We start from the raw sequence: 22,579 nt of genomic DNA, 5'->3' as shown, positions 1-22,579 counted from the left end.
GTACGACACTTTGGCTTTGACTTCACAAACACTAAATTAAGATAAGGCCCGACCCCTGGGCGTCTGCGTCTTGTGACCCCGACATCACAAGATGCAGACGCCCTGACGCGACCTCTGAAGCCGTTTTTAAACCAAGACAACGTGGTTATAAATGGTCTGTCGAAGCGGGATACTGTGTAACGTCCACATGCAGCCGCACACATCTCCTGTGACACAAAGAGGTGTGCAGGGAAAGACTTCGTTCCCTCTGGCTTTGATTCTTTTGTTTCTGAAAATCAAGGTTCACACAGGTCTTCAGTTCAGAAAACCTATTGAGAAGCACGTTTCTGTTGCGCTGTATTACAATGTCGCGTGTGGAATAACACGAGAACATGCCCGTGCGTGTCAACTTGTCAACGAGAGAGATTTAAAACCGGTCCCTGAAGCCCCGCCCATATTCCCTCATCCACATTCCGATTGGCCAGTCTGCTCCCCATCCCCTCTGCCCCGCCCCCCCCCCCCGTCTCTCTACATGCAGCTCAGCAGTGAATGAATCCAGTCAGACACAAGCAGTGAGACCGAACAGCTCCCTCTCTCCCCCCTCTCTCTCTCTCTCTCTCCCCCTCTCCTCCTCCCGTCTCAGCAGCGGTCGCTGGAGCATCGGCACGGCGGCGGGAGGACGAGCGCACCTCGCCGGGACACGCAGGAGGAGGAAAGCGGCGCACAGTCAAACTGTGGTGCAGCTCAAAGCAACGCAGGAGCAACAGATTGACCCCCCACCCTCCCTTTACATCAGTGGAAATTGTTGCTGCAACTGATTGCTCTTTTCTGGGGAGAACGAGAAGAAGAAGCCGCAGCGGCTCGCGGGCAACTGGCGGGAGACGTCAGGAGACGCAGAGCTGTGTGAGCGAGCGGGGAGCGACTCGTCCCGGAGCGGGCGTCCCGGCCTCGTCCTGCCGGCCTCCCCGCCCTCCTTTCACCGAGGGGGAAGAGCCGGCGGCGGAAGGCACCACCGGAGGGGGGCGGGGGGGGGGGGTCAGACTGACACGCAGAGTTCAGGGCGTCTGGTCGTCCCGGTTCTTGTGAGCGCATCGAGGGACAGGTGAGACGTCCCCATAGGTGCCCCGGAGAGGACGACCGGGGACCGCGCGGTAACCGGGGGCGAGGGTGTGGGGGGGGGCAACTTAACCAGCATCTTCCCGACGGAAGAATCCCAGAAGAACCGACATCATCATTCATCCAAAACACCAAAACACGTATTTCCTGCGTTAAAACTTCTTCCGCCGAGTAAGTTTTGGCCGGGGGGGGGGGGGGTTCTCGCCTGACTGGACCTGCCGTGGGGGGCAGCTGACAGCCGTCCAAGACGCCGCGAGCCGTACTCCGCGTGAAGAATGCCCAGCCGCGCGTGGCCAAGCCGGCCGACCCGGGCCCGACGCCGGGCCTCTACATGGAGCGCTCGCAGAGCCGCATCAGCCTGTCGGCCTCCTTCGAGGCGCTCGCCATCTACTTCCCGTGCATGAACTCCTTCGACGAGGACGACGGCGGTGAGCGGCGACACGCACGCATGTCACTGTACACGACGGGACGTGCACGTTTGTCATTGGTGTTATATTACCGCATTTGATGCGGTGGGTTACGGACAGTTAAACTAAATAAAATAGTGCGGAAACATTGATCATTTGACAGGAAATTAATTGTATCATATCAATATCACAGAGAATGCCTTTGATTTATAGAGGGATCTGATTAAAATGGATTAATTAAGTAGGAAATATTAAAAAGAGGACATAAGATGGAACACCTCATTTTTTTTTTTTTTAGAAAAACATTTTTATTGCTTAAATTGAATTGAATAATATTATCTGCCAGAACTAAAATCATTCAGTGCATTTAAGTCCCTTATTACGTAACCGGCTAACGTCAAAGTGGCTAACGTAAAACTAGCTAATGTCACTTGCGCTAATGTCACCGACTTACGTAGTTGGCTAACGTCACTAGCTAACGTTAAACAAGCGTAATGTAATTTAACTTAAAGATTGTTTAAAATAACTTTAATTGGATTTACTTCTGTTAGTTTATTTATTTTCCGTATTTTATGAAATGAGTGCATTTAATACACCTGTTTAAAGTAAAATTGATATAAGATGGATGTGTTTTTAGAACGTGTGTGTGGCAGGAACAGGAAGTTTATATTGCGTGTGTTTGTGTTCACACTTTTGAGTAATTATTTTAGCTCTGAACTGGTATCAGAGCTAGATTTACATTACTTTCAGTTTGATGTCACACTAACCCTCTCTTTGAAAAAACTCTTTAAAAGTATCAGATTTTACAGTAGATTCATGTTTTCAATGTTGAAGCTACAGTTCGTAACTCTAATTCATTTTTTTGTTATATTTGCTCAGTTCATAAACTTGCTGCTTTGGTCTCATGAATCCATGATTCGTTTAGTAAAGATTTTTAAAATTCTTATCCATTTAAAGTAAAATAGACCAAAAATACAGGGTTGCCAATCTCGAGGCTTCATAACAGCGTGGCAAAAACCAATGGGTAACGTCCACCTCCTGTTTACAGTCAATGGATCGCAACATACCAGCTTTCTTCATCTTGTTAATTGCTATTTTTCGTTTGAATCTTTGCTCCACTGGATTTTGATACGTTGGGTTTTGCGTTATTATAAGTTTGTGGAATTGTCTGTTTTGGGCTCGAAATCTTGTCTTTTAAAGCAACATTTAATGATCTGTTTTAAATAGTGTTGACTTAAATTACTATTACAGCACGGACGCACAATCCAGTAAAAGGAAATCTGCACCACCAGCATTCAGATAATAACCATATAAAAAGACACGAGAGCGAACAGACGGCCGTACCGTGGTCGCCAGTAATCTCCTGGTCGGACCTTGTTGGACCAGCTGGGACTCGACCAAACGTTCCGCTTGGCTGAAAACACACATGTATTTACAAAGCAAATAAGTTATTTTTAAATGACAAACATTTCAAATGAACCAAACCGCTCTCCCGACGCTCAGAGAGGAAGCGAAAGGAGACATTTATGATGGTCGCTGTCTCTTTTAAACAGTGGAATAGAATAATCCCTGTTTGCGCTGCAGGAGTTCACTCGGGTTAAAGTATTGTACCTGTGCCAGCGCAGCTAAACCCCCGCCCTCTCCCAAACATTGACTTAATATCCTTCCATACATTTCTATACGACCCGTCCTTTCCCCGCTGGCCTGGCGGTGTTTGACTTTTCCTTCCTGCAGGCGGCTCTTCGTGTCAGGTCCTTTTGTGCGTTAACTGATGTGAACCGTCCCCCGTTAACCAGCCTGATGAGGAGCGGCGCCGCCCCTGCATGAAGGTGTGAATAATCCAGCCCACACTTGGGGACAGATTTCGAACCTGCCGGCGCTCGTCTCGCCGTCCTATAAGAAACACACACACACACACACACACACACACACGGTGTGCAGTGTGCGTGGTAATCAGAGCGCGGCGGCAGGCTGCGGTTTGCGGCGCTCACTCTGATTAGATGCTAATAAGGCAGAGCAGCTAAATAGAGGCCTGATTGCAGGTTAATTCTCTCTCTCTCTCTTCTCGGCCTCGGTGTCTCTCGACCGGTTCCACTCCGCGCTCGTTGAATCCCGTTTGCAGGTTAACTCCCGTCTTCTCCACCTTAAATCGCCTTTCCGTCCCCTTTGTTTCCACTTTGGCTCTTTTTTGCTTCACTTCACTTTGGTTTGTCAAATTCACAGTGATTAAGACGTGATGATCAAGGGGCTGTTTTATGGGTGACGTCACTTTTGAACACTTTTATTGGCTAGAAGACGTGGGCATTTTTAAATACGATCATATAATTAAACATGTTCAGCTATTTTTGACTTCTTAGTTATATTTATGGGAATGATTGTGTTGTTATTTGCCGATAACCCGCAAAAAATTGCTTATAATCCATGTAATTATGAAGCAAAACAAAGCCCTCTCTAGAAGACATCTAAAGATCCACACGTTTACATAATGTTCTATTAATGTATGATGATTTGTCTGCATTACTTTTAGCGAGTTGGACCTAATAAACATAAACAAGGGCTCAAATTCAGTAATAACAGCAAAACCTCTATTCTGTAGATATCTAAGTCAACGTAGCTTCTGTCTTAATTGTCTCCTCGGTAGAACGAACAAAACATAAATCAGAACTTCTCACGTCTCTGACCGCTGTTCATCCTCTTTTCTCACATCTCTTCATCAGAGAGAACATAGACACACAAACAAACACACACTCAATGCTTATGTACGTGTAATCGAGCCGTCAGATTTCACAACTCTTGGTGACAGACTCTCCAAATGAAATGTAAAAGATGAAATCAAAATCTGTCCCATCACCAGACTGATTATAAAGCAACGTCCAAACACGGGGGGAGGATCTCCCTAAAACTAAAAAACAGTCACAGTAATGTCATTAATTCCAAAAGTTACTCAGGAGTAAACTTTTGAAATAAATGTGAATTAAGCTTTTGTTTCCATCAACTGCTTCTGAGCCGAAGAAACCGTCTTTATATCCATCAGACAACCCATCAATAAATGCCCCATTATATGTCCAGATGTTCAGCTCATCTGTAACACCACCTCTGTGGCTATATCTAGGGCTGCAACTAACGATTATTTTGATAATCGATTAATCGGTCGATTATTTCTTCGATTAATCGATGAATCGGATTTTAAGAAAAACGGCATTAAAAAGCTTTAATTTCCAACCCTTCATTCTAAAACAGAACCTCAAATTCGTCAGAACTAGTTCTCTATACCACACTCACAAACACACCCTCATGTTCACTTGAACCATAGTCATTAAATTATTACCATCATTGTAGTGCAAGTTAAGTAAATGCAAACAGCTAAAAAACAACAAAGTGCTATGAGATGAATTTAAAATGACATTTGTAAATAAATGCATTAGAGGCTTCTTAGTTGATTTAATGGATCACCACGTGTCTCCCTTTACAGGCATAACATCAACTACCGTATAACCCACAGTATATGCGCAAGCGCACTAGACTACCACACATGACAGCATTAAAAACAACACACACAAATATATTTGTCAACAACAACCGATATGGGACAAAGCACAAAATATCAGACAACACATTGAAAAATGAATGGTCCCAAAAGAGGCGAGTAAATAAAAACGTGTCTTAGTCTTGCTAACTGCTTTACTGCTGTTATTAGCGAGCTAACGCTAGCTTGATCAGCTGGATGACGAGTAAACAGGAGGCTCGTTACGTCCCTCACGTCAAAACGGGACCACGTGGACCGGGACCCCCACGCTCGCACACCTTAGACGACCAGTCGAACAGACGTCTCTCCCTGCGTCATGTGACTCACAACAACTGCCGGCTGCTCTTTCCTCTACGTCGGCTCGGCGCCTTTATTTAATAATAATCGCGCGACAAAACGAATCCATAATAAAATTCGTTGCCAGCGCTTTTAACAATCGATTTTATCGGTTCGTTGTTGCAGCCCTAGTTATATCACCCCACCCAAGGTTTTTAAACTTGCATTCTGTGTAGCGACCAGCAGGGGGCGACTCCTCTGGTCCCAAAGTGGCTTCGGTGTTTTAGCGAAAATTTATTTTTTCCTCTGAGGCTTCTTCTTGTTCATTCCAATAGAATGGAGACTGAGCCTATATTTCTGTGTGTGAGTGCTGCTGAAGTTCTTTAGTTGTAGAAAAAAGAAGGGAAAATGAAGAATATAGATTTTTTTTCAGCCCTTTGTTTCCTTTATCCAGGATAAGATTTACCCTCAGGATAATGCTGTATTTTATAGGTCTTTGTGAGTGTCTGTGCATTTGACAGATATGAAAGAAAGTGTCCCACAACGTTTAAAGTCGGCAGAAGCCGAGTTTACCCCCCAGACCTCCTGGCTTTCTGGTGAACTTATGAACGATAGTCTGAAGTATGAACGTGCATCAGATATTATGGCCTAAACTAATGAGCCGTCACGTCCGGGGGAGGATGGGGAACGTTAGCCGTCATCGCAGGAGATATGGAGAGACAGCAAAGGAAAGAAGAGACAGGAGGACGGGGGGGGACAAATGTAAGCAGCGTTGTAAGTGATGGACGCTGGGACATAGGGACAGGGAGGACGAGTGGATGCGAAGAGGAAGCTATGAGATGACGGCGAAACGGAGGGGGGAGAACTGAGGAATCGTCACCCTTGTCTCCTTGTCTCTTTATCTCTCCTTCCTCTTGCAGCCCACGTCTTTTTCCTTCACTCAATCACCCCCCCCCCCCCCCTCCTTCCCTTCATTGCATCATCACTCAAATTCTGCGTCTTCATCCCTGCTGTCAAGTCACGGAGACAAAGGAAACAAGGCTTCCGAGTTAAAGTAAATGTTATAACTCAAAGTCCCGTTTTTAATGAAAAAGACGAGGAAAAGGTTTTCCGCCCCGCAGGACTCGAGCATGTGTGGCGGCATTAATGCATCATAGCAGAAACACTGAAGGCAGAAAGACGCATTGGAGGCGATGTCACAGTTATGAGTTATCGAGGAGGAAAGGAGAGAGGGAGGAGGTCTCTGGTGAGTCGGAGAAATGACCCAGAAAAGTCGAGCGTACGAAATAGACCGCCAGCAAACGAGGTCTATTCCAGGAGGAGAAGGCTGCAGGTGTCTTCTGAGGGGGGGGGGGGGGGGATTTAATGCCAGGCTTCAGCATGTGGAAGGTAGAAGATGTGCACAGGAGACAACCTCTGGTGGACTGCAGTGTCTTAAAACCTGCATTCTCTTCCCCGACCAGCAGGGGGGAGCCTCCGTAATCCAGAGTCTCCTTTACCTGAGATTAAAGTAAAAATGCGGAAAAGAACCTTCACTTCGCCCCATGGTAACTTCACAGCAGCGTCTTGGATCAAACATCAAAATAACCCTCCACAAACCTACGGGCAACGCAAAAAACTACTGCATCCACTTTATCCAGGTCATTTATCAAACGCCAAACGTGGCACCGGACCAGACGCTGGTACATGATCCGTGCACTTTACTGCTCGCTCGGAGACGGAGGCGAGAAGCAAAGATGGAGGAGGACACAAGGACGGAGGGAGGTGGGGAAAGTCTTTGTGCCAGAATGAGAGCAGGAAGTCAGCTCGTCATGTGGAGACAAAGCCACACCAGATGAGCTCCTCCAACACAATGAAGCCAGCGTGTGATTTCATTCCTAATGCTTCGAGTGGCGATGACAGGAAAATGACTGAGTCCGTTCTCAATGTTGTTGACAGCTTCCTCTCAGCGTCTCTCAGGGTGGATCCTCCCTTCTTTCTTCGTGTCTTCTCCCTCTGCCTCAGTCTCTGTCTTCACTTCCTCGTCTTCGTCATGACTTTATTAGCTTTGCTCCCTTCTCACATTTTTCCTTCTGTGTTTCCTCTCCCCAAGTCATTCACCTCCTCATGTTCATGTCTCCTACTTATCTCCCCTTGACCCACACTAAAGAATGCCCCAAAAACACCAGGAATAAGGCATGTTGGGGGATGGGCTAGCTTTATTCCCTCAGCTTCCAGTCTGTGCTAAGCTAACTATCTTTCTATTTAATGGACCCGTATCAGATTGGTGTTTGTTCTTTTCTTCAAACTCGGCCAAAACTATAAACGTTTAAAAGATTTTCTGGATGGATGGATACGCAGAAGGGTCTCAAACAAAAAATCATTTCAACGTCTGAAGGTTTGTGTGAATTGTGCTTAAAGGGTCCCGTGATGGTCGTCATTTCTCGTCTACAAATCCCCCCCCACCTTTCATCTCCCTGCTGCAGCGCCGCCTGATTAAAGAGCGACGTCCTCAACTTCATTGCTTTTGATTTCATCACAGAGCCGTGACGCCTCATGCACTTCATCAGTACCACTAATGCCGATAATTAGATTAAAAGTTGGACTTAGAGAGAAGATTTAATGAAATTAAGTTTGTGTAATAATCCGATGATCTCTTTCATGAGTAAAATCCAGTTAATTGGGTGTTTCATCGCAATAATTTAATATTTTGTGTTATTGTCGCGTGGAAAGGTGCGTTAACGGCTGCAAAGCGGTTACACAATTTCTGATAACACCTGCGAATAACGAACGAACGCACCGTCGATACGCCGCCTACCAATCGCCAACGGGGGGAACGCGATGGGTGTTGGAGCCTCCGGCCAACCGAGAGACATGAGAGATTTCTCTGCTTTGTTTGCTGCGTTGCTTCAGTGACGCAGTGCTGAATGTTTGTGTAAATATGGGCTCTTACTCTCAGTCTGCTTTCTAGCTCTCTGCTTTACCGTCTTTTACATTCCGTCTCAGACCTTTCAAAGTTTGTTCCAACATTAGCGATCCGAATCTGCCGGTGAAAAAACTAAAGTCAAATGATAGATGTGGGTGAAATAAAATAGTAAATAATGCAGGAACCTCCCGACGCGGCTCCCTCGCATCCTTCCTGCTGTCACACTCGTCCCGCCGGGGAAGACGAGGCCGACCACAGCGGCACAAACTGACTGTGACCACGTCGAGTGTTTACTGTTCGATCAGGGGGATACAGAGAGATTTAATTAGATCAAAAAGCGCATTGGCTAATTCGCGGCAACTTGCAGGTGTTCAGAAGATGAATCTGACTAGTTCAGTGTCACCAGCGAGTGTTTTATAGATTGTTTCACAGCGGTGACATTTTACAACGGCCAGACATCCGGCACTCAATTTGTTGACGTTTTTTTAGTGTTTTTATTTTATAAATCCCTTAAGCCAGGAGTCTTCAACGTTTTTCAGGCCAAACTGATGGCGAGATGCAGCAGCGACCCCCTGTTCTACGGAGTTTGGTCCGACATCTTTTACCTTTGAGCTCCGCCCTCTTTAGACGTCAGCACGAATGGATCTGATTGGCTGTGATGTCTAGGACCTCTGTGACGTCTCACCACCTCACAGAGGTCCTAGTAGATGTGATGCAGTTCTGCAATTGAATTTATCGTCATTTCCTTAATGGTTCATTGGACCAGAGCTGTATGTTGTGTGGAACATAAAACCCACATCGGCCTGAGCGCAGTGCAGCAGGTCCAGAGGTCCTTAATGAACCAATGACAAAGGACGGATTTTATGACAGAAATGTACATTCATGCATACGGCTTACGCCAAGAATCATCAGCCCCCGATCAATAACTCCATCACGTCACCAGGACCTCTCCTTTTCCCTGAGTGGAGTCAAAGGGAAACATCTACTCCATCCAATTTCCAAAGGACACTTTGTGTGGCAGAAAGGAGGAAAAAGTATTATGGAAATAATCCAACAGCGTAAAAAACTCCTAACCAGATATTTGAGGTTCATCCGAATGCTGCGAAACACCATGAGAATGAAAATGACTTCATTCAGCTACATTTCCGTACTCGTGACCTTTTGTTTGTTATGTTGGTATGTTGCTGTTTACAAATGAAATCGGTACATCGGCCACTGTTTTTAAAGAAGGAATACCATCAGTGTGATGGAGGCACCTTCTAATAACAAACTCCAACCCCCATCATCCAGTAAACTAATATGGCCACACAGAGACACATGATGCACCTCTGTGGTCGCTCGTTGGTAGTGAGGTTTTGTATGGAAATATGACGGCACGGAAAACCAAAGAGCTTTATTATGGTCGGATTAGCGATCAGCTATTTATATGTTTTGATGGAAAAAGGGGCATTTGCTGTTGGCCGAATGGCCGATTGGCCTGGAAGGGGCCTTGTTGGGTGTAGTGGGCTTGTGGAATAATAATAATAATCTCCAATGTTCCCTATTTTTTTTATCATCAGACATAAAAATCCAAGTTGAGCAAAGCACTCGAGCCGCCTGGCTTCCCTCTCAAGTCTCCCCAAACGGCTTCGGCAGCACGGCCCTCGGTAGAAAAAGACTCTCGTCTCCCAATAAAGCGACTAGCTCCGTCACCGCCGGCGGTGCCCGGAGGGTTCTGGAAGCGCTCTTCATCTCCAGCGTTAGTGATCGCTCCTCATCGGCTGCAGGACCTCCGTCTCCGGACCACCACCTCGCGCCAGATGCTCTCTGCTCTCGTGCAACGGAGGAGCCGAACGGTGACGCGGCACATTCTTCTTTTACTTAACTGTTCACCCCCACGTGGCGTCTGCAGCGCAGTGCTGCTTAACGTGGCGGATGGAAGGTCTCAGCGGGCCGATGGACGGGATGGACGGGACGATTTGGTGAACATGACCTGAGTGTGCAAACCTCCCCAGCGGAGGGATTTAAATACACTGTGACAATACTTACAAAGAAGCCATCAAGGACTCTTCATAACGAGTACAATAACAGAGGTATGAAATAGATCTGGAGCATGTGGGCCACAGAGTGTCTGCTGGCAGAACGAGGAGCGGCTATTTCTGTCCCTCGGCGTCCCTCCGCTGGGAGACGGACTAATGAGTCTCGACTCTCCTGCCAGTCGCTTCATCACAACTCTTCTCAACGCGTCACATCAGACGGCTTCGCCTGTGTTCCGTCTCGGCGGGCGACAGGAAGCGGAGGCTCTGGACCAGGGACGTTCGCTGTGTCCACGCATTTAAAAACACGCCGAACGTAAATGTGTCCCTCTGTTGAGAAGCGGCTTAAAGGTGAAGGCGACAATTATTTGCACATATTGGACCTAAATAGGGAAGGAAATCAGGTCAAGACCGGCTGGTTAATGTCTGATGATCCCAGAACGTTCGTATGCTTCACGTATACTAAATAAAGGGACAGAACCACAACTCCGACGCATTGCATTGTGGGACACTCGCAGGGTGCGCGTTTCAAACATTTAATGCTTCTGGAACGTCGAGAGGCAGCAGCAGTAACCCAAATGTGTCAGAGTCCCGTGCGGCCGATGGAAATAGAACCGTTCTAGGTCGCCCTGCAACAACTGCAGGACTCACCTGTGTGTGTGTGCGTGTGTGTGTCTGTGTGTGTGTGTGTGTCACTTCATAAAACGTACTTCGTTCCACTCAGATTGAAACCGTAAACACCTGAAGTTTCATCACGACACGGACCGCGTTTCACAAAAATATTCCTCCGTCCGCACTACTGAAGGCAAACAAGGTCGAGGAGCTTCTACTAGAGAACCTCATTACAAACTCAAGCTCCGTGAACACACACTCACTCACACACACACACTCACTCACTCACACACACACTCAGGACACCTTGCAGTCAGAGAAAGGTCCCATTAAATGTGCCGGGCATCGATTCCGTGGTCAATTTTGACACCAAGAGGACGGAGCTCACTCGTCCTTCTGAGGTCACTGCAACAAACAACAAACAACAAACAAACAACCAGCGAAATAACAGACGGTGGCTCGAGTACCTCCCTGACAGGAAACAGGAGAAAAGTAAATCAACTTCTCCCCCTCACAAGTACCCACAATGCCTTTGGGCTGCAGTCGGCTGCGAGGCGCCTCCAGTGGTTCCTTTCAGGCTCCTCGTTGATCCTCCATCCAACCAGCTTCAACTGGTCAAACAGCACAACTTATGGCCCTCGAAATAACGTGTTTGTTCCTGTCTGCCCCCCCACAGTGGACACGGAGGGCAGGAAGCTGAAGGGGGCCATCCAGAGGAGCACGGAGACGGGTCTGGCCGTGGAGATGCCGAGTCGGACGGTCCGGCAGGCGAGTCACGAGTCGATAGAGGACAGCATGAACAGCTACGGCTCGGAGGGGAAGTAAGTCACGTGACACCATCGGCGCAAACACTCTGCTTCCTAGTTGCTAGTTTCCTCGTCGGCTCCAGTCATCCGAAGTGGTGACATCATACTGAACACACACACACACACACACACAGACTGAGTGCCAACCTGGCCACCAGCTTGGATTCCTGCAGTTACATAAGAAGAGGAAGCAGATTGGAGCTGGGGGGGGGGGAAAGAGATTGCATCATGTGTTTGCATATTAATAATCCAATATGTAAGTGTTTTGATGGCTGGCGGCGCAGGGCCGGTGGTCCGGACACGTGGACTCCGGGGACGTCCTCTTGGGGCCCGAAGCCATTTTGTTTCTGAGCACCTTTGGAAAAGCTCTCGTTCCAGCAGGCCGCTCATGGTGGATTACTGCCCGGGGGGGGGGGAACAATCATGAAGACACGTTAAACAACGCGGGGATGGATACTAGACGACTGGGATTAGACGTTTCTGGGAAACGAAGAGTCGTTTTCCAGAAGCGAGGCGCCCGTAAAAAGGCTCAAACCAAATCCCTTCTCCCCGAACCCCGAGGTTCCAACGTCAGAAGCCGTTATGGCTTCTGTGACCTCTTGATTCTTCCAGACTTCAGGGAGCCCAGTGGCGCCAATGGAAGGGGGGGGGGGGGGCGCAGGCGGCGGGCGTCGAACCGAGCCGCGTTCCCCTAAAGCGCCGCTCGGGCCACCGGCCGGTCGGTTCGGCCCGCTGATTGAAAAAGCTCCCGTCAATAAGCTAACCCATCCAATCACACTCAGCTTATTGATTTATGGCTCCGGGCAGTTCAGAGTGTGTGTGTGTGTGTGTGTGTGTGTGTGTGTGTGTGTGTGGTGCAAAACTGGGACGGTTTGCAAAGGGATTGGAGAATGTTTCATTCCACATTATCTTCATCCGGCTCATGTGACTCGACTTTGGCCTGAAGAGACGGGTTTGTGTTTTATGGGCTCTAAGCTCTCAGATTGTTTGAAATGAGACGTAATGCTGATGAATTCAGAAAGCGAATTTATCTGGAAAATCTCCGGCCGCATGCTGGTCAATCAAGTACCTAAAAAATATGAATACTAATAAAGGCACAAATAAGTCACGATTCTTCCCCTCAAAGGGGGCGTGGCCTCAGCAGGATTAAGATTGGTCAATTAAAAAGACTGGATATTGGTTTTTACACCGGCTGCAGGTTAACGCTGAATAATCCCCAGATGTGCCTCACACACTATAATCTACAGCCAGTAACACCCACTCGGCTAATGTTGCTCAACACAACATGTCAACACACACACACGCATGCTGGATTACGCCGCCTCATCAGGATTTCTCCCTAACATCTGGATTTAATAAGGCCATGTATAATAATTCACCTATTGCAGCACACGCATAAACATAAACATACATTGATATAAACAACACACAATAACACGAGAGACCAACTTAATGTTTGACTGTTTGCTGCATTAATGACTCATTTAATTTCATCTAATTAAGTCTCCCCTCAGTGGTGAATCATTCGGCCTCTCGCCTGTGTGTGACTTCCTGAGAACAATCTAGTAAATATCGTGGTACTTTTCTTTCCTTTTGGGCACAAAGATCTTGGCCCTTCGTCGTTAAATGTGAGACGAATAGAGGCTGTAAAGTTGGAAGACGAGACGAGAGGCGAAGGCGAGCGATGGAGAGGAAGAAAAGGAAGGAAACACCTCCTTCTTTTTCTGTGGTGACGACCTCAAACTCTAAATCAAAGCAGCTGATTGGTATTCGGCAATAATCAATGTGTCATTTGCACGTGGCGACTTTCATCAGAGCACGTTATGATGTGTCCTTCCACACGCACACACACGCACACACACACGGAAGTTCACATGGCGCTTCGCCACCAAAGCACTCAGCTGATTCCTTTGCACACACACAGTAAGGGGGGGGGGGTCATTTCAGGGAACCAAATCTGAGAGTTGAACTAAAAGCTTCTGACTCACCTCCTCTAAGTGAGACTGGTCCTGTTTTTAACCAGTGCCCCCCCCCCCCCCCCCCCTCCCTCTCTCTGCAGCTTGAACTACAGCGGCATGTGTCTGGCATCAGACGCTCAGTTCAGCGACTTCCTGGACGGGATGGGGCCCGCCCAGTTCGTCGGGCGCCAGACGCTGGCGACCACGTCGATGGGTGAGAGAGAGAGAGACAGAGAGAGAGAGACAGTCTTCTCTGTCATCCACCAGTTGTAAAATCTCCCCCATTGCACATCTAAACCTGAAGGAGGGGGGGGGGGGGGGTTGGCTCCGTTTGTTAGCACACCTGTGTCTCCATCCGCCCAGGTGACGTAGAGATCGGCCTCATGGAGAGGAACGGGGCTCTGGAGGTGGAGGTCGTCCAGGCCAGAGGACTCACCATGAAAGCGGGTTCAAAGGGACCTCCAGGTAAACCGGCATATACGACAAATGGAAAACAGCTACGGGGGAACAGGTGGAAGCTCCTGAGCTCAATTCAGAACATTTTCATTTTGAAATTCTAGATCATTTGGCTTCATTCCAGGTTCAAAGCTTCTCTGAATCCGCCTTTAATAGAGCGAGTAAATAATAGACACATAAAGTTGAATAAAAGACAGATAAAATAACGCCACCAGGTGTGTGTGTGTGTGTCCATTGACTTGTGACAGCTCACGCCACTGATCAGGTTGATTGATCCGATCAGATAACCTTCTCCTCCAACTAGAAGGAAAGCCGGCATGTCGACATGACATTTCAGCACCAAACCATTAACTGATTAAAGTCCCCCCCCCCCCGGTTACATAATGATAAACCGCCATTGATTGATCAAAGGCAGAGGAGAGCGACAGGTGTGAGAGGAGGATGGAGGTGAAGGAGAGAAGCTCAGAGACAAACAGCACAAAGGGAATAAAGTGTGAAAATGAAAGTAGGTTTTTTTTGCCCTGCAGTTTTTAGCCTTTTTCAAAATGTGTTTTCCATTAATTAAAGTCACTTTTGACATTTTGTAAAGTAATGTTTTCTGGTCAAATCCTGTTCAGTCGAACCGCCGGGTCACGTCGCAGTGAGAAGGTCCCTCACAACCTCTTCTCCATTTAGTCTCACCGACAGCGCCGCAGACGCCGTCCTGCTGACTGCCGTCTTTTCTCTTGTTCCTCCATCGCGTAGCGGCCTACATCAAGGTCTACCTCCTGGAGAACGGGACCTGCGTGGCCAAGAAGAAGACCAAGTCGGTGAGGAAGTCTCTGGATCCTCTCTACAACCAGGTCCTGGTCTTCTCCGAGAGCCCGCAGGGCAAAGTGGTGCAGGTGAGACGCGCCGCCTCCTCCGATCCCGCCTCCTTTTTTATAACACTAACGTGGACCTGACGACTAATTGTTAAAGAAAAGGGGATTTAAAGATTCCTTTTTATCTTCATATTCAGTCTCTAATGAGCCGCGTGTGTGTGTGTGTGTGTGTGTGTGTGTGTGTCAGCCGAGGTCACTCTCCGTGTTCACTTCCTGCCTCCGGCTGCTCTGCAATTAGTCGCTAAACGACTCCTCCTAATGATCGGCTACGTCTCTTCTGCTTTTCAACATCGACAGACTTTGTCCTCCAGCTCAAAAAGGTCCATTCTGTGGGACGTTAACATGTTCCATAGACCCCCCCCCCCCCCCCCTCCTCCCCTCCCCCTGTTTTTGTTTCTAAATGTCGGCTTGTTACGATACAAAAGATCTCAATCAGTTTGTCATTCAAACCGTCAACAATATCTTTCCCCCAAAGGTTATTCATGTTTGAAATAATCAGTGTTGAAAAAAAGTAAATGGCAGCAGATCAGAGTTTAAACAATAAAAACAACCAAATAATATCGGATGAAGTAACAGCGGCTCAGACATCAATGACATGAGATATGTGAGTGCATGAAACAGTGTCCATCTGGTTCATCACAGCTCGTTCACACCGGTTATCACGGCAGGAATCGATCAAGCTATTCAACCGGAATCAATACATTCAGGCGGCGGCTGTTGTCATGTGCAAACAGGAAAGGCCTCGTTGCTGTTATGGACTTATTATTATTAGTCGTCATGGTGACCACACTGTAAAGTAAAAAGGTTTTATTTGTTCATAGCGTCCCACTTTCTGATGTGTAAGAGCTTTTATTCCTGCTCTCAAGTCCGTCCATCAGTGGTCCGTGTGATCTTCACTTCAAGGCAACACATCAGCACCTGCAGGTGTGTGTGTGTGTGTGTGTGTGTGTGTGTGTGTGTGTGTGTGTGTGTGTGTGGAATCATGCATACCCGAATGGGCAGTGATGTCATTGGGGCAGAGGACCCCCCCCCCCCCAGTGAGCCGTCGAACAAACATGTTCATGCATCAACACCTCTGAGTAGTTTATTTCTCTTTTGTCTCACCTGTACGTGCACATGTGATTCAAGGTGTATGATCGAAGGTGGCCGTTGTCTTAAGTGCTCAGCGGCTAGCGGCTAGCTGGCTAGCTGGCTAGCTGATGGTAAAACAGTTTGAATATGCTCCGCCTCCAAATCCATACGGACATCTCACCCACAGGTCATCGTCTGGGGCAACTACGGACGCATGGACCGCAAGTGCTTCATGGGCGTCGCCCGAATCCTATTGGAGGAGCTGGACCTCAGCACGATGGTGATTGGCTGGTACAAGCTCTTCCCCACCTCCTCCATGGTGGACCCCGCCATGGCGCCGCTCATCCGCCACTCCTCCCAGATGTCCCTGGAGAGCACCATCGGGCCGTGCTGCGAGCGCTCCTAAGACTCCAGCCAGGAAATGTCTTCGGCCCGCCGGCCTGAAGGTGTCCGATGCCTCGTCGGCCGAGGACGCTTCCGCCGGTCCAACCGAACTCGGGAAGGAATCCCCGGGACTTCACGACCCAGCGGGTCATTTCTCTCTGGAAACACACTGTTGTCCAGCATCAGACGGAGTACGTCTGCTTTTGTTGTTTCCGAACTGGAGGGTGGTGGTCTCCTCAGAAGACAAAGACCTACTCAATGAGGACTCTTCAAAGGGGGCGGGGGGGCAGCCGTGGCCTTCTGTTCTGCAGAAGCATGAATGGATCAGCAGGACTACTGAAGACTGGAATAAAAATAATCATATATATAGATTATTTGTTGTAACTGACCATGGAACACTTGTTTTCTTCTTTTGTGTCACACATTTGGCCCTTTGATGTTCCTGTGGGATTGTGTGTGTGTGTGTGTGTGTGTGTGTGTGAGTGTGATCAGCTGTGAAGTCCCCGAAGAAAACATCAGACCCATCTGGAAGCCCTGATTATGTGACTGCGTGTGCAGACGTCCTGGTGGGATGTTGATGTTGCTCACTGATGCTGAGGGGCTGAATACTTCTGGTCCTTTTCTAGGATTCGTCCTCTCTTTTGAAAAGAGAAGAAGGTTTTGGGTTATCAATTTTCTAATCAGGAGTTTATTCCGTGCCAATTTGTACCTGCAAGTGTCTTCCTCTCCCTCTTCCTCTTCCTCAATACAGAAACAAGACGTCACTTCGTCCGGATCACAGCTCCAAACCGCTGACCTGCTGACTAGCTGAGCTGCGACTGGGGGGGAGGTTTGCGTCTGAATCTAAGACAAATTTATAGTTTATCGGACAACAAAAAGTATGTAAGTAGTGAGTCTGTTTCATTTGGGCACTTTATGATTCTTATTCTTATTCTGATGATAAATATTATGGTAGTTTGTGTCTTTTGGAGTGAGAAAGTTAATCTTTAATAACTTAGTTGGTTAACGTTAAATCTCGGTGTGTGTGTGTGTGTGGGGTGGGGGGGGGATCCACGCTAGTTACTGTAAGTTAGTAGCATTAGCTGGTAGCATCCGCATGACTGAATAAAGCTTGTAATAAATTAGCATCCTACTTGATAAGACTTAGCATGAGCTCCACGCGACGAGGAGGCGGAGCTACGGGACGCAGGAAGTGAACAATATGTAGCAACAAGATTCAGACTCAAAGTTCCAAACAATAACAAACAAAGTCACCGGGTTTGTTTTTTGACATCATTTGAGAACAACATGTGCGTTACATTCAGACTGATTTCACTCGTTACAGGTTTGCAAAGGGCCTCTGTTTGTTTTGCCAGTAGCGGCGTTGCAGGGATATTAATACTGTATCTATTTCCAAACAAATCAGCTACATTCTTCAAAGCAATAATTAAAATACAACCAGGCATGGCATTTGTTTTTAGGCTGATTCATTCATTCATTTGACAATTCAAATGAATGTCTTTCGCGGTGTGTTTGATATGAAACGTGTGTCCAATACATGTTTACAGTCATGAATTTAGAGTGACGTAAAGGTCTTTATGATTTAAAGGGGACGTATCGTGCTCGGTTTCAGGTTCAGTCGTTCTTCTAGAACATGTTTACGTGTTTTAATGTTCATAAAGGAGGTTGTTTGTCTCATAACGTCTGTCTGAATACGCCTTAATGCTGAAACGCGTTAAAAGAACCAGTCTGCTCTGTGGAGGAGCATCTAGTCGGCCCCCTTTAAACTAGAAAATAACTGACACTAGAAACGTTCTATAAATCAAATATATATATATAGATATAGATATATGTGTATGATATAGTTCTACTCTAAACGAATGGACGACTCTTACTGTGACTCGAGGAATGTGCTTCTGTCCGTGTTCTTATGTGCCAAACAAACATGTTAAGAGCTCATTTCCCAGTTAAGAATCTATGAACGAGGAAAGCAAAATATTTATATATAGTTAAATATTTAACACCTAAATATTTTATAATTGAGTGTTATTTTATTTTATATTCACAAAGGCAAAGTTACAAATGGAAGTTACCGCGGTAACCATCAAACAAAAGTTCCCCGTCTATATTTGATCTAACTAGACAATATCATTGAGCCTTTATGAAGCATTTATGAAGCCTTTATTAAGCCTTAATGAAGCCTTCGTGAAGCCTTTATGAAGCTTTTATAAAGCCTTTATGAAGCCTTTATGACGCCTTTGTGAAGCCTTTATGAAGCCTTCATGAAGCCTTTGTGAAGCCTTTATGACGCCTTTGTGTAGCCTTTGTGAAGCCTTTATGAAGCCTTCATGAAGCCTTTGTGAAGCCTTTATGAAGCTTTTATAAAGCCTTTATGAAGCCTTTGTGAAGCCTTCATGAAGCCTTTATGAAGCCTTCATGAAGCCTTTGTGAAGCCATTATGAAGCCTTTATGAAGCCTTCGTGAAGCCTTTATGAAGCCTTTATGAAGCCTTCATGAAGCCTTTATGAAGCCTTTGTGAAGCCTTTATGAAGCCTTCATGAAGCCTTTGTGAAGCCTTTATGAAGCCTTTATGAAGCCTTCATGAAGCCTTTATGAAGCCTTTGTGAAGCCTTTATGAAGCCTTCATGAAGCCTTTGTGCAGCCTTTAGGAAGCCTTTATGAAGCCTTTGTTCTTCCAAACCTTCCTTTCTAATCTCCCCATCAGACTGAAGAGCTGCTTCCTGTTTGTTAATTAAAACCTGATCGTGTCATTTGCTCATCAAAGACTAAGTCTCTAAAATCAGAGTCTTTTTGTGTCACTTTGTATCTTTCGCTGAGCTAATAGATGTTGTCCTCGACACGTGTTTTCTCCTCCATGTTTTGATTGTGTCAATGGTTGTAGACACAGATGAATTTGGATGTTACTTGCATATTACAATGTAAATAGAGGCCTTAAACACTTGTACATTTTGTCAGGTGCACGGACTAAGAATGGTCACTTAAAAAGGTTTCACAGTGTCGCCTCCCATCACTTCAACGGTGTGTTAATTACCTGCTGTTTGCAAATGATCATCTTTGCATTTGTTCTGATTGAGTTTCTGGTGTTTCATGTATTTGTGTATTCTCTAACAAAGTAGGTACTCAAACAGTCGGACCTGTTTCTTTAGAATACTTATTTCAGTAACATACAAAAATCCCACTGAAGTTTCTTTATTGATGTTTGAAACGTGCGTGAACAGGAATATCAGCTGAGGAAACCAAAACCCTTTTATTTGTGGTGTTACGTTAAAGGTGGGAGTCAATGGGGGCCGGTGCTCTAGATGTTGGACCCTTATCGTACTCTAAAGCCATTTCCCGTTAAATGAACCCTCACCTACGAGTTCTAAGTCACACGTCGCTGCTTTTACGTTGTCCTCAACAACATTTAGGCTCCACCCCCAAATTTTATAAAGAAAATCCTTTTATTTTTCCAATAAGGACTTGATTTGGTCCACAGCATTCACAGCCTTAAAGCCTCTCAAACATTACTGAGGAGAGAAGGTTTTGCTTTTGGGGGTTTTAAACTTTCCGAAGCAGCGCTGATGGAAAAGCGTTTTTTCCTCTGTGAAGTCGCGTCGTCCCGGGAAGCTTTTCCACGCGAGTCCTTGAGCTCAGCTCCTTGTTCCTCTGAGCAGCTTCATTGGAGGAGCATTTCAACCGTGTGGAGCAGACGGGCGCCGCTCAACGAGCTTCTGTTAGCGTCGCTTCTGTTGCTCTTTGTGTCGCCGCCTCCAGGACCTGAATGTTGGCAGAGGGACAAAGTGGCGTTGACTTTTAAATTATATTTCCAGATGCTTTGGCAAACAGTTATCTTGTTGAGTAAATGCACAATTTAGTGTGTTGTTATTCTATTCCAGCTGTCAATAAAATACTTGATCTCCATCGTTGCTGTTTGGATGTTGGATTTTTTAGTTTTACATTTACGATGGTCGGCTAAATTAAGGTTTGGCCTTCTAACCCCGTCCCCTCAGAGGACGTGGACCCTGCTGTCCTGCTTTTAACACCCGCCCACCAACTTATACGGATTTAGTTGAAAATACTTTTGATCTCAAATCCATCTTTATCTTTCTTTCATCGTAAATGACAATGAAGTTTCAATATAATGCCGACACACTTTCTAGCAGACCAGTTTATGTAACGCACACTAACATGCACTAATGTAACGTGCACTAATGTACACTAATGTAACGTGCACTAATGTAATGTGCACTAATGCAACATGCACTAATGTAATGTGCACTAATGTCACATGCACTAATGTAATGTGCACTAATGTCACATGCACTAATGTAATGTGCACTAATGTAACGTACACTAATGTAACGCGCACTAATGTAACGTGCACTAATGTAACATGCACTAATGTAACATGCCCTAATGTAACGTGCACTAATGTAACATGCCCTAATGTAATGTGCACTAATGTAACATGCACTAATGTAATGTGCACTAATGTAACGTACACTAATGTAACGTGCACTAATGTAACATGCACTAATGTAACATGCACTAATGTAACGTACACTAATGTAATGTACACTAATGTAACGTACACTAATGTAACGCGCACTAATGTAATGTGCACTAATGTAACGTGCACTAATGTAACATGCACTAATGTAACATGCACTAATGTAATATACACTAATGTAACGTGCACTAATGTAACGCGCACTAATGTAATGTACACTAATGTAACGCACACTAATGTAACATGCACTAATGTAACGCACACTAATGTAACATGCACTAATGTAACGTGCACTAATGTAACGCACACTAATGTAATGTGCACTAATGTAACGTACATTAATGTAACCTACACTAATGTAACGCACACTAATGTAACGTACACTAATGTAACGCACACTAATGTAACGTGCACTAATGTAACGTGCACTAATGTAACGCACACTAATGTAACGTGGACTAATGTAACGCACACTAATGTAATGTGCACTAACGTAACCTACACTAATGTAACGTGCACTATTGTAACGTGGACTAATGTAACGCACACTAATATAATGTGCACTAACGTAACCTACACTAATGTAACGTGCACTAATGTAACGTGCACTATTGTAACGTGGACTAATGTAACGTGCACTAATGTAACCTACACTAATGTAACACGCAGAATGGCTCCATTGGTAAAATAAACCTCAAAACAAACCTTGTTCGTCCTTTTAGAAGAAGGGATGACGAGTGAGAAGCCAGCTGGTCCAAGAAGCATGAAAAAGTGTTGCTTAAATACTGGTGAGGTTTATTTGGACTTGACATTTGCAGGCTTTTGTGTACTTGTGAGGGGATTCAGGTCACAGCAGAGCGAGCGAAGGCTCCCGAGTCCCAGAGATATTTTCAAGTTGCGTTAGTGAAGCGTTTTTTCTTCTCACTTATTTTAAGCCCAAACCAAGTCTAGACTGCAGATTAAGTCACATCCAGATGTTCTTGGAATGTTCTTGGAAGTTGTACGCCTTTATCTGAAATCAGGTAGAATAAAATCTAATTTGAATATTCCTCGTTCAAAGTCTTGACAATTCAATTTATTACATTCCAGAAAAAGCAGCCGCAGTAACAACTTTGTACTTAATTTCAAATGTTCCATCATTGCAGAGTTCTGTTTCAAGAGTCTACGTCCAAAAGAACCTCAATAACCTGCAAACCGAGACGAGGACAGCAAAGAAACACACTCACACACAGAGAGACGCACACGAGGGGGGAGGAAACACAGTAAGGAGGTAGGTGGAGGAGGAGAGAGGAGGGATTCAGTGTGAAGCTTTATCTTCTCCATCTGGATGCAATACCTTCCCTCCCTTCTTTGACCCCCCCTCGTACACTCCCCCCTCTCGCTCATATTATCTGCTCCTGTTCAATCTCCCCCCTCCTCCCTCTGGCAGACATCCAACCTCCCTGCTGACCAAACTGATCAGCTTATATTAAGGTCTCTCACACACACACACACACACACACACGCACACACATGCACACACACACACACACATGCACACACACGCAGACACATGCACACACACACACATGCACACACACACACACACACATGCACACACACGCACACACACATACATGTACACACGTACGCACACACACACACGCACAGAGGCATGACTTGCATGCACATGCGCAGACGGGCGAGGACACATCACACGCATACGAGGACAGCGTG

The 22,579-nt window shown here is 46.1% G+C and overlaps 1 protein-coding gene and 1 long non-coding RNA gene across 2 annotated transcripts; one reads left to right on the top strand and one right to left on the bottom strand.

Moving 5' to 3' along the window:
• The first annotated feature begins 540 nt into the window (after positions 1-540).
• rims4 (regulating synaptic membrane exocytosis 4) lies at positions 541-16,743 on the top strand. The gene is made up of 6 exons (XM_040203980.2): positions 541-1,523; positions 11,513-11,657; positions 13,702-13,814; positions 13,964-14,065; positions 14,801-14,940; positions 16,178-16,743. Exons 1-6 carry the CDS (start codon positions 1,427-1,429, stop codon positions 16,394-16,396), a joined length of 816 nt encoding a protein of 271 aa, XP_040059914.1. The 5' UTR covers positions 541-1,426; the 3' UTR covers positions 16,397-16,743.
• Positions 16,744-19,575: 2,832 nt separating this feature from the next.
• Positions 19,576-22,351, bottom strand: LOC144388980 (uncharacterized). The gene is made up of 2 exons (XR_013453281.1): positions 21,569-22,351; positions 19,576-20,130 (listed from the first exon to the last, which is right to left on the bottom strand). It is a non-coding gene; the product is annotated as an uncharacterized LOC144388980 (long non-coding RNA).
• Positions 22,352-22,579: the final 228 nt, after the last annotated feature.

This window comes from Gasterosteus aculeatus, chromosome 17, assembly GCF_964276395.1.
Source record: "Gasterosteus aculeatus chromosome 17, fGasAcu3.hap1.1, whole genome shotgun sequence".
Classification (NCBI taxonomy): domain Eukaryota; kingdom Metazoa; phylum Chordata; class Actinopteri; order Perciformes; family Gasterosteidae; genus Gasterosteus; species Gasterosteus aculeatus.
The sequence above is the reverse complement of the archived record's forward strand: the minus strand, read 5'-3'. Positions and strand labels throughout refer to the sequence as shown.